At 46.6% G+C, this 17,250-nt stretch overlaps 1 protein-coding gene across 3 annotated transcripts in view; it reads left to right on the top strand.

The window, feature by feature from the left end:
* Gabrr1 (gamma-aminobutyric acid type A receptor rho1 subunit) overlaps positions 1–17,250 on the top strand; it is a 37,802-nt gene that overhangs the window by 4,894 nt on the left and 15,658 nt on the right. Inside the window, exons 2-5 of one of the 3 annotated variants that reach the window (XM_031368762.1) lie at positions 10,633–10,686; positions 12,726–12,832; positions 15,211–15,278; positions 16,296–16,519. In XM_031368762.1, the coding sequence (XP_031224622.1) occupies positions 10,633–10,686; positions 12,726–12,832; positions 15,211–15,278; positions 16,296–16,519 (453 nt within the window). The remainder of the gene's footprint in view (positions 1–10,632; positions 10,687–12,725; positions 12,833–15,210; positions 15,279–16,295; positions 16,520–17,250) is intronic. The other 2 variants (XM_031368763.1, XM_031368764.1) reach the window with 2 other exon arrangements.

Below are 17,250 nucleotides of genomic sequence, written 5' to 3'. Positions count from 1 at the left end.
AACAGTGAAATAATAAAATAAAGACAGCGTCCTGGATCAACTAGCATGCAGACATTTAGAACTCTCGGGATAGGTTTGGAGATGCTTGAGTGAGCAAAGTCTGTTGCCGCCAAGTCTGAGGAGCTGAGTTCTATCCGTAGGTCCTGCAAAGTAAAAGGAGAGAAACTACTACCTTCTGCAAGTTGTCCTCTGGCCTCCACATGTGCATCATTGTGTGTACACCCACCACACTCACATACAAATAAATAAATATAATAAAAACTACAATTCTAGGTAGATTTGATTACATTTCTTTACAAACAAAAGGTGGACCAATTTATATCCAATCATCCTAGTTAAATTTTGTTTTTATGTAGTCTAAACTTTTAAAAGACATGTCACCCAGATTCGAAAAAATCTCTCTGAAGGCACGTCTGAATGTGCTCACTTTCATGTTTCACATAGGACACAGAGCAAAGTTTCTTTCTTTTTTTTTTTTAAAGATTTATCTATTTATTTTATGTATATGAGTACACTGTAGCTGTGCAGATGGTTGTGAGCCTTCATGTAGTTGTTGGGAATTGAATTTTAGGACCTCCGCTTACTTAGGTCAGCCCCGCTCACTCAGGCCCAAATATTTATTTATTATTATAAATAGGTACACTGTAACTGTCTTCAGATGCACCAGAAGAGGGCATCAGATCTCATTACAGGTGGTTGTGAGCCACCATGTGGTTGCTGGGATCTGAGCTCAGGACCTTTGGAAGAGCAGTCAGTGTTCTTACCCGCTGAGCCATCTCACCAGCCCAAGAGCAAAGTTTCTAGAATGGACTGATACAGTCTTTCATTTCGTCATGGAAGGCTGGAAGCATGTACTACAGGCTCTGGGGATGCTAACCTGGGTTGTGTAGCATGAGCCTGTCCTACCAGAGGCCAGAGGCTGCTAGTTCTATAACTTTTGGCCATACTGAAATCCACTCTTCCTGTGAAGCAAAGAAAACCCAGCTGGCTTCAGCAGAATTCCATCCCAGAGAGACCAGATTTGCTTGGACACCAGGAGATGTAACAGATAGGTAGGGTCCCAGAGGGGAGACAGAAAATAACCATAGGCCACACTTGGAACAGGTGAGAGATTGTGCGTGGTCTGGGCCAATGGTGGGATGAACAGGGATGGAGAGATGGAGCCCAGAGCATTTAGAATTGCCAGGATTTGCGTGGCAAAGCAGTTTCAGGTAAATACCCAGCAGGCATTGGGGATGCTTGTCTGGCCTCAGGGACAGGAGAGCAGGGAGAAGGGTGTGAAGAAAGGACACAGCCCTGCTTCATTAGAGGCTGTGGAGAGGAAGGATTAGGCAGCTCAGGGAGAACTGGGGCTGTGGACACAGATTCAAAGGAGGTAGTCAGGGGACCCCGAGAGAGAAAACGGCGGCGTGGGGTAAGAGTGGGAACAAAGGCAGAAGAAGAGGAACATTGAAGACCTCAGAGGAAGTAGAGATGGTACTGCAGGCCTGTAATCCCACCAACTTGGGAGGCTGAAGCAGGAGGGTCCCAAGTTCACGGGTGGGCTACCCAGCTAATTCAAAGTCAGCGCGAACACCTTAGTGAAAGAGGAGTGTGGGTCCGGCCGTGGTGGCACACGCCTATAACCCCAGCACTTGGGAGGTGGATCATTTTAACTACACAATGAGTATGAGGTCAGCTTGCGCTTCTGAGGAAGGGAAAGAGGAAGGTTGGGTAGATATTTCAGTGAAAAATTGCTTTCCTAGCATGCTTAAGGCCCTGGGTTCAATGTTCAGTGGCAGCCTTCGGCCACAAAAGGAAGATGTTTGAGGAAGAAGACTGTGGAGGAGGAAGTGGAACGAAGGACTAGACATGCGAGTGTAGAGAGAGTAGAGAGGTGTCAAGGACACCAAGAAGCACTTGGTGAAACAGCATATTTGTTATAGCAGTTAGTAAGTAAGTGGACATTCCCCAGCCTCTGGAGGCCTCAGACTGGGGAGCCGTCCTAGAGAGTGGCCAAGGCTTTCCTGAGAATGGAAGGATCGATGGGGTCAGTTCCTACCAAGTCAGGTAGAAGACTGAGAGTTAAGACAGGATATAGAAGCCCCCACCTTTAACAGCCCTTACCAGAGATAGACATCAGTGACTTAGCAGAGGAGTCCATAGCTTACTGCTTCAATCCCTGGGGCAGAGGTGGGGCTGCAACTCTGTGGAGAACACAGCAAGTTCACCCCTGACACCACTGTACTGCAGGCTCTCTCCATGAAAAACGTACTTTTGTTTTATGTTTCCAATGCCTAAAACATTTAGTCAGTGGTGGGAACTTCACTCATTTAGTGAGGATCCCACCTGTTCCAAGTCACATAAATACAGAGTAAATAAGACGTGATTGCTGGGCTTGGAAAGATGGCTCAGTGGCTAAGAGCACTTGCTCTTGTAGAGGACCCAAGTTTAGCTCCTAGAACCTTTGTGGTAGCTTCAATGGTAGGAACCAATTGTAGCTTCAGTTCCAGGTCTAATGCCCTCTTCTGACCTCTGTGGGCATCAGGCACACATGTGGTGCACATACAGACATGCAAACAATCATTCATATACATATTTTTTTTTAAAGAAGAAACAAAAGGCATTTCCAAGGGAATTGAGGAATGTACAGTCTGAAAATTCTGCCAAGGAGAATAGATGTGTGTGGGTGGGTGGCATGGGGAGTGGGGGTGGGGCATGAAAGCTTTAAATGTAAAAAGTGTCTTCCAGAAGGAAGGAGTAGGGAGCTTATATTCAGACATGTACCAGCAAAACAGAAATGGTCCAGGTAGAGGCTCTGCCTGAGGCCCAGACCAGACAAACCCATTCTCAGTGTGTGCTTCCTATGGAAGGATAATGACGCAAGCCAGGTCTTTGTGTTAGGACTCCACCAGATTCTTGGGAACAGTTATTAGTGATAGTGGCAGAGAGATGGCTTGATCTAATAACTCCAAGAAAAGACAGAGCAGTAGGTGAGTGCAGTGGACTAGCCTCAGCCAACCTCCCTTCCATGTGCAGACTTCCATGGCAGAATGGTCACATGTAAAAACAGTCATGAACCTTCATGGACACAGACACGTATAAAACATGTATGTACAAGCTAATTATGCGTAGCCGTGCGTCTATCTCCCACTCTATTCATTCACCCATCCATGGGAGAGAAAGAAATTTATTTTTAAAAACTTAGGGGCTGGAGACATGGCTCAGCGTTTGTTGCCAAGGTTCAGTTCCCAGTTTCCATATGATGGGTCTCGATCATCCATAACTCCTGTTCCCAGAGACTTGGCTGTCTCTTCTAAACTCCATAGGCACCAGGCACTAACTTTGTGACTATATGTACAGGCAGGCAGAACACTCAAACACATAAAATGAAATAGATAAATATAAATTAATGTTAAAAAAAAGACTTTCATAAATTTGTGGTGGAGGGGCTTGGTAGCACACACCTAAAATTCCAGCAAATGGGGAAGCTGAGGTAAGAAGATTGTCATTTGTTTTAGGCCAGCCTAGGCTACATGGTGAGATTGAGGCTTGTCTGGGCTAGACAATAAGACAACCCACTGTTACAGAACAGAAAGAGGAAAGAGCAAATGAATGGACAAATGAATAAATGAGTAAATGAATCAATGAACAAACTTATGAGGCTGTCAAGCCTAACCTGCAGCTGCTGCCATTATAATCTTGAATTACAAAAGCAATCTGGAAGCAGAATTCCTCTTGGTTGGAAGACTTTAGTCTTAAGGACCTTCAACTGCTTGAAAGAGACTCATTTACCTGATGTTTACTGATCTAGTTGTTAATCACACCTTAAAAATACCTTTTCATGAGCATCAAGACCAATGTCTAATGGAAAAAAAAATATATATGTATATATATATATAGCCTAGAAAATTTACATTGAGTTCATCATTGAACATTCTAGGATATGTGTGGTAGTTTGAATAAGAACAATCCCCGTAGGCTCATATATTTGAATGCTTAGGCACCAAGGAGTGGCACTGCTTGAAAGGATTAGGAAGTGTAGCTTTGTTGGAGAAAATGATACTTGGGGTAGGCTTTGAAGTTTCAAAGGTCCACGACAGCCCCAGTTTCTCCCCCTCTCTGCTTGTGGATCAGGATGTAGCTCTCAGCTACTTCTCAGAACTGCACCACAGCTACCTGCTGCCATGCTTTCTGCCATGACAATAATGGATTAAGGCTCTGAAACTATAAGCAGGCCCCCAATTAAACACTTTCTTTTATAAGAGTTGCCTTAGCCATAGTGTCTATTCATAGTAGTAAAACAGTTACTAAGACAGAAGTTGGTACCAGAGAGATGGGTCTGACCATGCTGCTTGTTGGCAGAATATGGAATTTGGGATTTGAGATAGGAAAGCAGTCAAATGTTTTAACTGGAGCTTAAATACCAGTAAGAATGTGGAAGACAGTGGTGCTTTGAGCAATGTAGATTATGACGACCCTGCTCAAGATGTTTCGGAGGAGAAGAATATTAGTAAGTGGCCTAACAACAATTCTTGTGATATTTTATGAAGAATATAGCTGCTTTCTGTTCTTGTCCTAAAGGATCCTCCTGAGGCTAAATTGATGAGTTTTGGGTTCATGGTGTTATCAGGGGAGAATTCAAGACAGCCTAATATTGACTTTGTCACTTGATTTTTAGTGGTCACTCTTATGCAAAACTATAATAAAAAGGAGCAAGCTTAGCAAGGAAAAATACAAATGTATAGTTTGAGGAGTAATAGAGCTAAGTCCAGAACTCAAGGAGATATAAAGTTTAAAGAAAAGTCTGATGCTAAATGGAGTAAAAGAAGTGGTGGCTTCAGTGCAAGACCCCACCTAGCTAAGCTTCCAAATTGTTAAAAGAAATTAAAGGGAAGCGTAAGCATCTAGGGAAACCATGAACAGCTGATGCTCACACAATTGAAAGAGGGGGTCATGTTCTACTGCTAGCCCCACCTAGCAGTAGAACTTGGCAGCTTCTACCACAGGATTCTCGCTTTAGTGTCAAGAATATAAGAAAGGCATTGTGGAATCTCTCTCCACGGCTAAGGAAAGCTGCTGAGGCCAGACATGTGTCAGGGGTGTCCCTTCAAGGAGGTCCAGAGAGGCCAGGCCAGGCATGTGTCAGGGGTGTTACTTCATGGAGGTCCAGAGAGGCCATCGCACGAAGCTGTGAAGGTGAAGCTTGGGCTGCCTTGGGATCTAAGGAAAGCTGCTGAGGCCAGACATGTGTCAGGGGTGTCCCTTCATGGAGGTCCAGAGAGGCCATCGCATGAAGCTGTGAAGGTGAAGCTTGGGCTGCTTTGGAGACCCCAAGTTGCAGGAGACACCAGAGTTGTGGGATACCTGCCAAGGAAAGCTGCAGATGAATGTGGAACCAGCCCAAATGAGAGAGGTGTGTTACAGTCTGCAAAGATGAAAGGAGTCAGAGATCTGAAGAGCACTTTGACATCAGACATGGAGATATAGAATATGGAGTTTGCCCTGCTGGTTTTAGGTCTTGCTATGGTCCAGCATTTTCTCACTGTGTTTCTTTTCTTCCCCTTTGGAATGGCAATGTATATTCTGTGTCATTGTATGTTGGAAGTCTGTGACTTGCTCTTTGATTTTGATTATTCTAGGGGTTACAATTCAGAGACTGCCATGAGTCTCCAAAGAGACTTTGAGCTTTGGACTTTTAAAGAGTTTTGAGACTATGGTAGACTATGGGAATTTTTGAAACTGGACTGAATGCATTTTGCATTATGATATGGCTGCTAGCCTATGGGACCAGGGAGTAGAATGTGGTGGTTTGAATAAGAATGGCCCCATAAGCTCATATATACTAAGTCATCAGGGAGTCACACTATTTGAAAGGATTAGAAGGACTAGGAAGTGTGACTTTGTTGGAGGAAGTGTGTCACTGGGGGGTGGGCTTTGAGGTTTCAGAAGCCCAGGCTCAGTCTTTCTCTCTCTGCTTGTGAATCAGGATGGAGCTCTCAGCTACTTCTCCATCACCAAACCTACCTGCTACCATGCTATCTGCCATGATGATAATGGACTAAGCCTTTGAAACTATAAGCAAGACGCAATTTAAATTCTTTCTTTAATATGAGTTGTCTTGGTCATCAGGTCTCTTCAGCAATAGAACAATAACTGAGGTAATATGTAACTCAAGAAACAAGATTATTTTTTTTATCAAAATCACTTAGAAAGTAATCAGTGGAGATGAACTATTTAGAGCTGAGGGAAAATACAGAATATTCATGTGGAACATGTATAAGCTCCAGGACACTCCAGAAAGACCACATCACACGAGCATCCTCATAGTGTAAGAACTGAGCCTATGGGGCAGCTAGTAGACAGAGACCTTCAAGTGCCTTCTAGTGATACTTCTACAATGATTACAATGTGACAGCTTAAAGACCAATTCATTATTTCTTTTGTTTGTGTATTGGGAAGGGGTTGAGACATCTTGCTACACAGCTCTGGCTGGGCTTAAATCCACACCAATCCTCCTGTCTTGGCCTCCTGAGTGTTGGAATTACAGACTCCACATCAATGCGTGGCTCCAATCCTTTCATAGCAAAGGAGACACTTGCCAGGTCAGAAAAACTGGAGTTAAAGGTCAGATGTGCTATTGCTCCAGCTTGCTGCTTCCAGGAACTGCACCCAAGACCAGTGTTCAATAGCTACCCTGGCAGCCAGACACCCCACCTAGGGGCTTGGCTGACCTGAGGAGCCACAGAGCAAATCCAGGTGTTTGGCTCAGTCTCCCTGCTCCGTGTGGTCAGTTTGGCCTCCTGGCCGTTCCTTGAGAACAGTGAGTTCCACACCATGACTGTTGTCCACTGTGTGCCTCTGCCTGGACACCATTATGTCCTCTCGCCCACATTATGCCTTTATAACTGTTACCTTCTCATGGAATTTCTTTAGTCATGTGTATAAAACAACCATGTCAGCATCCTCACCCTCCTCCAGAACATGTTTATTGTCTTAGCTAGAGTCCAAGGCCTGATATAGTCCTGGCTGCGTCCCTGACCAGCTCCTGTGCAGTGTGATGTAATGGTTCTAGGCACCAGGAATCAGTCCTGATCTCCAAGCTGGGTGGAACAGTGGTGGGAAGAGAGTCTCCAAGCAATAAGACGGCCTGGGTTCGAGACTTGGCACTGCTACAAACCCACCAATGGCCTTGGATTTGACAGCTTCCAGTCTGTATCTCTTGTTCAGCAGAATGGGCCATCTGTCACTGTTTTGCTTTGCTTCTATTGATGTGATAAAGACCATGACTGATAGACACTTGGGGAAGCGTTCCTTTCACCTTACAGTCCATATGAAGGAAAGTCCAGGCAGGAACTCGAGCAGAGACCATGGAGGAGCACTGCCTGCTGACTTGTTCCTCATAGCTTGCTCAGATTTTGTTTTAAAAACTGTAATAGTTATTTTATTATTTTATTGTGTATGAGTGTCTTGCCTGTATATGTGTATGAGTACCACGTGTGGGCCTGGTACCTGCCAAGGTTAGAGGACACAGATGTTTGTGCTCTACCATGTAGGTGCTAAGGATGGAGCCGAAGTCATCCAGAAGAGCAACAAGAGCTTTTAATTGCCCCCACCTCCCAACCCCTAAACCTGCTTCTTTATGCAATGTTGACTACCTGCCCAGGGGTGACATCACCCAGAGTGAGATGAGCTTCCCACATCAATCATTAACCAAGAAAATACTACAGACTTGCCTACAGGCAAGAGAATGGAACCATTTCCTCAACGGAGACTCCTCTTCCCAGATAACTCTAGGCTCGTGTCAAGTTGACAAAAAAAGCCAACTGGCACAGTCATTTCCTGGTTATTGGCAGGATTGTGTGGGCCAACACATGTATACTTGACTACTGTGAAGTTTAGTCAGCTGGCAATGGGCGGTAGATTACTAGGAACCTTGTTGCCCAACTTCTATGGATTTGACACTGAAGGTAAAAGGATCTCAGTGGAAAATCACACGTCTGATCTTCACGCCACACTGTTGCTGTGATGGCTCGGGCAGACAGACAAGAGCACAGGCGGGGCAGTGTGCTACCCCTTGCCAAGAACCATGGATTCAGTTCATACGGTGGCAGGGATGGAGAGGACAAGGCAAGGAACAAGATTTTGAGATGGAGGTTCAGCCAGAATTATCTGGGTGGCGCTATGACCCTGGTTGTTCTGTTCTGACGTCATGCACGTAAGAAGAGGGAACCGTTTTTGAGTAAATACACCTCGACGTATCCAGGTGAGGCTAGGAAGGAAAGGTGCCACCATCACACGTGGTATTGGGGGTTCTGGGATACATAAAAGATTTCTTTCCTTGGCCACTAAAAGGCCAAGAAAGCAAGATTGTTTTCATCAGCCCATCCTTGGTCCCTTGTCAAAACCAAGCTCTCTGCTCTCTGAGGCAATGTGGTCATCAAAGCGACACAGACCTTCCAGCCCTAATTCTCAAGCCCAGGAGATAGCTCAATCGGTAAAGAGTTCCAGCGCCCACATGAAAGGCTGGCCATGGCAGACAAATCAGTGAGGTTCTGTGAGAAACTCTGGCTCAAACAGTAACTAAATAAGGGAGAGAAAGAAAGATCATCCAGCAAGACAATGTGGCCAATGCTTCTTTCACGGCTCAAATCCAGATCCCCAGTCCAGCACCTACCTCTGTAGCTTTAAAAGCTACGTGAGCTCCCAGTATCCAGTCTTGGTTTGCTCACATGCAAACGGGGGCTAATGGTGAGGCCTGTGGACAATGTGTTGTGAGTTCATCATAAAATGAGTAAGAACAGCACCTAGCCCATGATTACTCAAGGCACGCCAGTTGCTCATATCACTTGTTTCCTGTTATGCTTAATTTTAACAAGCATTGTATCTGTAGCTGGTAAAAAGGTGCTAAAGAGAATCCACTGGTAAGTCGACTTGCTTGCCCTGGGCTCTGTGTAGGATATGCATACAAACGTTTGGGTAATTCTGAGTTTCTTTCATCTGCCTTATGTTTACTGTCCAGCTTGTAAGTGGTATATGGACAGGAAAAGGTGCTTTAAAGTATTAACAACATCGGGAAGGATGTTGGGGGATCCTTATCTGTGTCCTCTAGGCTAGAATCTCTTGCAGAGACAACTGTGGGGTATTTCAGAGCTTGACAGCCCTCTGTCAGTTGGTGAGTGATTGTATTGCAGGCTAGCCCAAAGGTAAAGTCAGAATAGGTAACTCGTTTTCTACTCCGTCCTCTGTGCTCAGTCTCTCTGGTCTCTTCTTATATGCTCTTTTTCACGTAAGGACATGCATTCCTTTCCTCATCCAGCTACCCTGTGCTGAGAGTCTACTGCAGCCGGCTCTGCCCAGGTGCTGGGCATGCACAAGGCTCTGTCCTTGGTGGCCTATTCCCTCTCCCACCTTATCTTGTCCATTTTCACTCCTTTCCTGCCAAGCTCATGCCTGCCCTGCTCCCCTGTGCTACGGATGACATAATCCCCGTCCCTGTCACCAGTGGAGTCCTCGAAGAAAATAGCATTACACTCAGAGGGGCCTAAGTAGTAGTAGTAGTAATAATAATAATAATAATAATAATAATAACAATAATAATAATGATAATAGTAATACTCTTCCTGGAGATGTGGGCAGGGTTCAGGGCCCTAAGCAGGCATGTTGATGACCCCAGGAAAGGGGAAGGACAGGAAGCCATGTGTACCCTAGGCAAAGCCACAAGGCATTGCTAGTCACCAACATGGAAGAAGAAGCAATAAATGCTCCATCCCGGCTCTCTCCTTCATTTCCTTCTTGCCCACATGGCCACATCCCTGCTCAGAGGCAAGTACACCAGAGAGGGCACAGCTCACTGGGCACAGCTCACTGGGCACAGCTCACTGGCATCTTTGTTTGCCACAGTTTCATAGTGGGTCCAAGTTACAGTGTCCACTCTTAAGGCTCATTTCCAAGCCTGGATGGATGTGAGTTCATATATAAGTGAGTGAGTGAGTGTATGTGTGTGTGTGTGTGTGTGTGTGTGTGTGCACACGTGCGTGAGTGTGCATGTGTCTGTGTGCGTGCATGAGTGTCCATAAGTGTGTAAGTGTATGTGAGTATGTATGAGTACGTGTCTGCATGTGTCTGTATGAGTGCATGTGTGTGCATTCATGCTTGTGATTGTGCACAACTGTGTGTAAGTGTGTATGAGTTTGAGTACACAGGGTGTGTGTAGGAGTGAGGGTGCATGAATGTGTGTGAGTGTATAAGTGTGAATGTGTAAGGTGTGTGTGTGAGTGTGTGGGTGTCCATGAATGTGTGAGAGTGTGCGTGAATAGTGTGGGTATGCATGAATGTGTGTGAATAAGTGTTTACATGACTGTATGAATGTGAATGAATGTGTATTTGTGTGCACGCACATGTGTGGGGTGGCGGGGGAGGTGGTTAAGTCAGATCTCTGTAAATCAGGCCTTCTAAATAATTAATCCTCGTTCCCTGCTCCTGTGAGTACTTGGAAAATGCTCGTCAGACCAGATTAATGCGTTGAGCCTTCTTCCCTCCCCACCCACATTGTATTCTGTCTAGATTTGAAGTGTGCACAGACGCCAGGGTGCTTTGCTGATCTGAGTCCCTAGACAGTCTCTGGAACACCTTTATTTTTTGTTTCCATAGCAGACCTCAGAGACAGAGACGAGGAGCACACGACGATGCCCACAAGCAAGGCAGGTATGGCCCACTGATCCACACCCTCAGCCCTGCCCCCACGAGGACCGGGAAGCAGCTGGCAGTCCCCTGACCATGCTGAAGCACCTTCCTGTGTTCAGCAAGTGTGATTCTCTCCCACGTGTCCTCTCAACCTTCACACCCCACAGTCCACACTCATAGACTCTCTACTTAAGTCAGCAGCGTGGCTTTCAGGGAACAAGTTGGTTGCCTAACAGTATAAAGCAGCCATGTTCTGAAGAGAGGCAAGAGCCTTGTTTTCCTGACCTCCTGTTTCTCACGAACACGAGAGGTTCTTTCAGGGAAGAACATAGTGAGGGCTGAGAGCTGGGTGGAGAAAGCCACGGGACTGTATTGAAGAGGTGGACGATGACACAGCTGAGCAAGCCACAGGGAGGATAATGTACCTGGGCAGGACTCTCAAGTGCCCCTGACTACTTTTCACAACCTCAGCCTAGACCTCGCATTAGACACACAAAGCTCCATGAAATTCAGTGATCTAATGAGCCCCCATCAAGTGTGGGAGCATCTGCAGTTGGAGGAGAAGACAAATGGGGAGGTCTCTCTGAAGAAACACTGCCTGGTGTCAGCCCCAGGCCTGGGAAGTTTGTGAGGATCCCTAGGGTTGTGCTGTTGGATAATAAAGAATTCATGGTGTCGCTTACTGTAGAGACAGAGGAAGGACCCAGAGCAACAAACGCGCTGTGGGAGGACTGGTGAGATGGGGCACTCTGCAGTGGAATAAAGGGAATGGGGGACTCCATATGTGAAAACCCAGGGCATATTATTAAATGAGGGGGAAGCAAGATGAAGAAGCATCTGCAGGCCATTAATTGTATAAGGAAGGGAAAATATTACTAAATGTTAGTGCTAACATATTTCTATAATAAACTCTGGGCAGACTGACAAGGAACCAATAAGACAAGTTCCCGTGAATGGGGGTAGGTCAGTAGAGTTAGCTGTATGTCTAGTTTAAAAGAAATATTTTATGAGTACGGTGTTTTGCCTGAATGTATGTCTGTGCACACTATGCATGCAGTACATGAGGAGGCCAGAAGAGGGCATCAGATCCTCTGAACATGAGTAACAGAGTTGTAAGCTGTCATGTGGGTGTTGGGAATAGAACCTGGTGTCCTTTGAAAGAGCAGCCAATGTTCGAGCCATTTCTCCAGTTACTGCATTTAAAAAAAAAAAAGAAAGAAGGAAGAATGAAGGAAAGAAAGACAGAAAGAAAGACAGAAAGAAAGAAAGAAGGAAAGAAAGGAAGGAAGGAAGGAAGGAAGGAAGGAAGGAAGAGGAAGGAAGAAAGGAAGAAAGAGGGAAAGAGGGAAAGAGGGAAGGGGAGAGAGGGAGGGAAGGAGGGAGGGAAGGAGGGAGGGAGAAAGAAACAGAGACACACACAGAGAGACAAGAGAGAGAGGGATGGCGGAGATTGTCAACCACTGAAAATACATTACACATTTAGGAACAGACAAAACCAGGTACAAGCAACCCAACAGCTTCAGGAATCAGAATGTGCGGTGTCCACTCCAATCCACAGAATGAGCACGGAAGATCAAGGTGTGGGGCTCAGCCATACACATTTGCTTCTTCTCCAGTCAACTCCGTCCCCAGAAACGTCCAAGGCATTTAAAGGAGTCTGGCTTGCCGCTGAGACGGACCAGCAAGTCTCAGTTTGGGTGGTATGTTAAATTGCTAGGAAGCTTTTCCCCTCCAGTGCTTCTGATGGACCCCAGGACCGCGCCTATGCTGAGCCACTCCCCGGGCCCTGGGAAGCCTTTAGAAATACCAGTTTCAGGCCCCTGTTCCAGGACATCAGAGGCAGGGTCTGGCGTTGCTATTTGAGGATCCCTTCCATGTAGCTAGGGACCCCAATCTTGGAACTTCCAGGTCAGTTTCTTTATCCAGAAAGCTGGGGAATGGAAGAGGGGAGGCAGAGTGTCTCTAAGGCGATATACATAGAACACTCCATGAAACGTGTAAGCCGAAGGCCTATGACTCCACCCAGCACGTGTGACCAGCCTGCTTTCCCTCTGTGGCAGCCCCATTCTGAAACGAAGCTCTGACATAACCAAGTCACCCCTCACGAAGTCGGAACAGCTGCTGAGGATAGACGACCATGATTTCAGCATGAGGCCTGGCTTTGGAGGTATGAAGTGTGCACTCGGGGGTGGGGAGGTGTCTCTTCTTTCCCGGGGTTCTTTGATCTGCCTCTCATATCTGCTTTGGTGGGCTGAGCACCTTCTGAGCATCTGTCCTTCATGCCAGAGTGCCTGCTGATGTGTGTGGTGAGGCGAGGCCAGCCAGCTGCCCCAGGGCAGTGCTTGTGAGAAGGTTCACTGAGGGTCAGTGAGACAGGAACAGCATGGGAAGGCTGGGCAGGTGCAGCCAGAGCTGCCTCCTGAGGATGCTCTGAAATCCCAATCCAACAGCCTCGACTACCTCTACAATCTCGAGCTGGAGTTGTTTTCACTTCGAGTTGGCAGAGGAGCTTCACTTACACATCAGAGTCCTGTCTGCTGGGTTTAATGGAATGAAAACAGGTTGAGGATTCACTCCAGAGCAGGAAGCCTTCTGAGGCTTAGCAGTTGCTGGGGCTCGGCCTCCTCACTCTCAAAGGGGTTTCCATATGTGTGTGTGTGCGCGAGAGTGCGCGAGTGCGCGTGCGTGCGTGCGTGCGTGCGTGTGTGTGTGTGTGTGTGTGTGTGTGTGTGTGTATGTGTGTACATTTACTTATTTATTTTGGGAGTGCTGTGATGTACATGCACATCATGAAATGTGTGGATGTCAGAGAACAGAGAACAGAGAAATTGGCTCTTTCCACCATGTGGCTTTTGAGAACTCAGAACAGGGCTTTAGGTTGGGCCCTGGGCATTCTCACCTTCTGAGCCATCTTGTTGACATGAGTTTGGTTTCTTTGTTTCTGGGGAAAATATTTTTTTATGGCTGTGTATATGAGTGTGTTCATGCATTTGCAAATACATGTATGTAAGTATGGGTGTCCACGCATGCAGAGACCAGAGGAAACCCTTGTGCCATCCTCAGGAATGCTGTCTCCCTCCTTTGACACAGTCTCCCACTGTCCTTGAAGCTCACCAATTAGGCCAGACAGCCTGGCTGGTGGGGTCCAGGAATCCTCCTGCCTCTGCCTCCTCAGTGTTGGGACACACAACACCACACCCAGTATTTCTACATGGGATTGAACTCAGGTCTTCATGCTGGCAAAGTCAGAAGTACTGACTGACCGAGCCACCACTCCAGCCTCTAGAAATCGTGCATGTCTTTCATTTTCCCTAATCATGTTTGCTTCACTCCAATCCCTTCCAAATCAAATCCCCCAAGTTCTAGGAAGGTCTTTATTCTCTTTGTCATATGCAGCTATTGGATCCAATCCCACCTCCTCCTGTCTCACTAACTGGAACACACCCTACACTCAGCTCACGTCCTGAAAGCTTGCCTTCTCTCATTCTCTGTCAGTACTAAATTTAAATGGCCAGGACATAACACCAAACATGTGATATTTTGATTTAAGGCCTCTTGGCGCGTTGTGTCGTTCCCGGAAGCTTGATGCGTGGGCAGGACAGTGACCTGAATGTGACCAGTATTTTCAAGAAGAGAGGACATGCAAACAGAGGAAATTCAGTAGGCAGTTTCATGCTGAGGAGCAAGCTGTCAGCTTCTTACATCAGACCCTGACTCAACAGAGGTCTCCACTACAGTTTCATATGAACATATGGACTCTATTAACCTCATCATTCTGGGGCTGGGAAGATGGTTTAGTGGTTAAGAACATTGCCTGCTCTTCTAGAGGACCCAGGTTCGATTCCCAGTCACAGGAAAGCTCATAATGGTCTATAACTCTAGTCTTAAAGGATCAGATGCCCTTTTCTGGCTTCGACAGACACTCAGCATACCTGCAGAAAGAACACAAACACATAAGTAAAATAATTTAACCATATCATTTCACAAAGAGCAAAGCATTTTTATTACTTGTTTTGGTTGGGATGTTCCAAGGAGCCAACCTCTGAGCCTGTTCTTTTACTTCTTGGCCTGCCTGTGGGCATGACCAAACCTTCAAATGTTTGACTCTGACATGACTTACGCACCTCTGCCTGCCTCTTCCATAGTTTAAGTTCAAGTAAAAAGGCAGTATGTTCTTCTGGGTATGATGGCACACTTTTATAATCCTAGCACTTTGGAGGCTGGGACAGGAGGATTGAGTTTGAGATCAGCCTGGGCCACATAGCAAGGCTTTGTCCTAGGGAATCAATCAGGGAGCCTGCATGGGTCTGACCTAGGTCCTCTGCATACATGTTATGGTTGTGTAGCTTGAAGCTCTTGAGGGACCCCAAACAGTGGCAGCAGGAGCTGTCTCTGACTCTTTTGCCTGCTTTTGGGCCCTTTTCCTCCTCCTGGGTTGCTTCATGTAATATATGAGAGAAAAATAAAATTTTTAAAAGAAGGTAAAAAGAAGAAAGGGGGGCAGAGTGAGGGAGTGAGCGAGCACTCTTGTCATGCTCTCCCCAGGCCCGGCCATTCCTGTGGGTGTGGATGTGCAAGTGGAGAGCCTGGACAGCATCTCTGAGGTGGACATGGTGAGTGCTTCTCCGATCAGGGCTCTGGGCGACGGGGAGGCTCATGTGGACCTGTCTGGACAGAAGCTCAGCTGAAGTCCATCACAACTCGTAACCCCTTGGAAGGTGGGAACTGTCATACTCACTTTATAGACGTCATTTGTTCCCAGTTGGTATGAGACAGTCGGGTGACAAGCTTGGCCTTTGTCCTCCAGCATGGATGCCCTGTGAGATGCAGGCCCAGACTGCAGCCAGGCCCACTGTACTCCTGCCGGGTCTATGTCTCGCTCTGGACACCTGGAACAGTGGGGGTTTCCCTTTTTTTACTTTTCAGTAGGTTCCAAATTAAAAAAACAAAAATGTCACCAGCTACGTATGGTGGTACATGTCTTCAAGTCAACACCCAAGAGGTGGAGGAAGGGTTATCTTGGAGACTAGCCTGGTCTATTGTAGAGAAAGCTCCATACCAGCTTGGGCTACGTACACAGTGAGACCCTCTCCCAAAAATTAAAAAAGGCAGGGGGGTAGGGAGCACTCTACAAGTTAGGGAACTTTTTAAAACTCTACCTTGGCTTGGAGCCTCCAACAAGTAGGCCTGAAGAAGAATTCTAGCCCATTGTACACTTGGGGACTGCTCCCAGAAAGCATTAAGACAGTAGAACAGTGAGACAGGGATGCAAGCAAAAAAAAAAAAAAAAAAAGCACCGTGCTCTCAAGCAAGCCTCCCTCCACAGCACCCCCCAGGAAGCAGTGAAAGACACAGCTCAGGCTAGCCCTGCCCAGGGCCTGGGAACTGGACTGATCTCCAGCCCAAGTGCCCACAGCATTGACTAGGGCACTTTTAGCTTGAGTCGCTGGTGTCAGTGGGGCAGCTGCCGTGGAGGTGAGTGGTGGGGTGCATGGAGCTCAGGGACAGTCTGCTCTAGGTCTCCTCCTTCTTCAGGCAGTGCTCAGCCCACTGGCTCCAGTGTCGTTCCCGCTGGGGATGGCTCCACAGTGGGTAGGTGTGTGTATCTCTGCTCTGCCTCCCGCCCCCAGGACTTCACCATGACCCTGTATCTGAGGCACTACTGGAAGGACGAGAGGCTGTCTTTCCCCAGCTCCAACAACCTCAGCATGACGTTTGATGGCCGACTTGTAAAGAAGATCTGGGTTCCGGACATGTTCTTTGTGCACTCCAAGCGCTCCTTCATCCACGACACCACCACAGACAACGTCATGCTGCGGGTCCAGCCAGATGGCAAAGTGCTCTACAGCCTCAGGTGGGGACAGGGCAGTGACACTGACAGGCCCCACCTGGAAGTTTGACTTTTAAAAATTTACTTTAATGAAAAACTGTTCATTTTGTATTCTGTGGATAGGTGTTTTGGTTGCATGTTGTGCCTGTATGCCATGTACATCTATCTGCAAAGGCCAGAGGTGGTGCCAGAACCCCTAGGCCTAAAGTTGCAGACTGTTGTAAGCCACCACGTAGGTGCTGGAAATAAATTCAGGTCCTCTAAAAGAACAGACGGTACTTTTGGCCATTGAGTCACTCTCCAGCCTGAAAACTTGCCTAACTACAAAAACAAAACAAAACAAACAAAAACCAAAAAAAAAAAACCAAACCAAAACAATAACAAAAGCCATTTTATTTTTTCTAGTAAGAGTCAAGAAAATAAAAAATAAACTTGTTTTCAGAGACTCAGACACACATCTTCCTGTCTCTGATTTCCATATGTTTGGGTACTCTTTAGAGCTTAGGTTTAAATAGATTTGTTTTTCACCTTCCCAACATAGTTTCCATCTAGAAACACCTTGGGATAGTGTCATTCTAAGTATCAATTTTACAATGTTAAAAATGAAATCCAGGGCTGGGGACGAGTGGTTTGGTGAGTATTTGCCTAGCAAGTATGAGGGAGTCCCTGGGTCCCACCAGCACTGCCAAAAAAGGAAACTGAAAAGAAAGGAAGGGGAAGGGAGGGAGAGAAAGAAAGGGAGGGAGGGAGAGAGG

This window comes from Mastomys coucha, unplaced genomic scaffold (genome assembly GCF_008632895.1).
Source record: "Mastomys coucha isolate ucsf_1 unplaced genomic scaffold, UCSF_Mcou_1 pScaffold14, whole genome shotgun sequence".
NCBI classification, from domain to species: Eukaryota; Metazoa; Chordata; class Mammalia; order Rodentia; family Muridae; genus Mastomys; species Mastomys coucha.
This window is presented reverse-complemented; position numbering and strand designations above follow the sequence as displayed.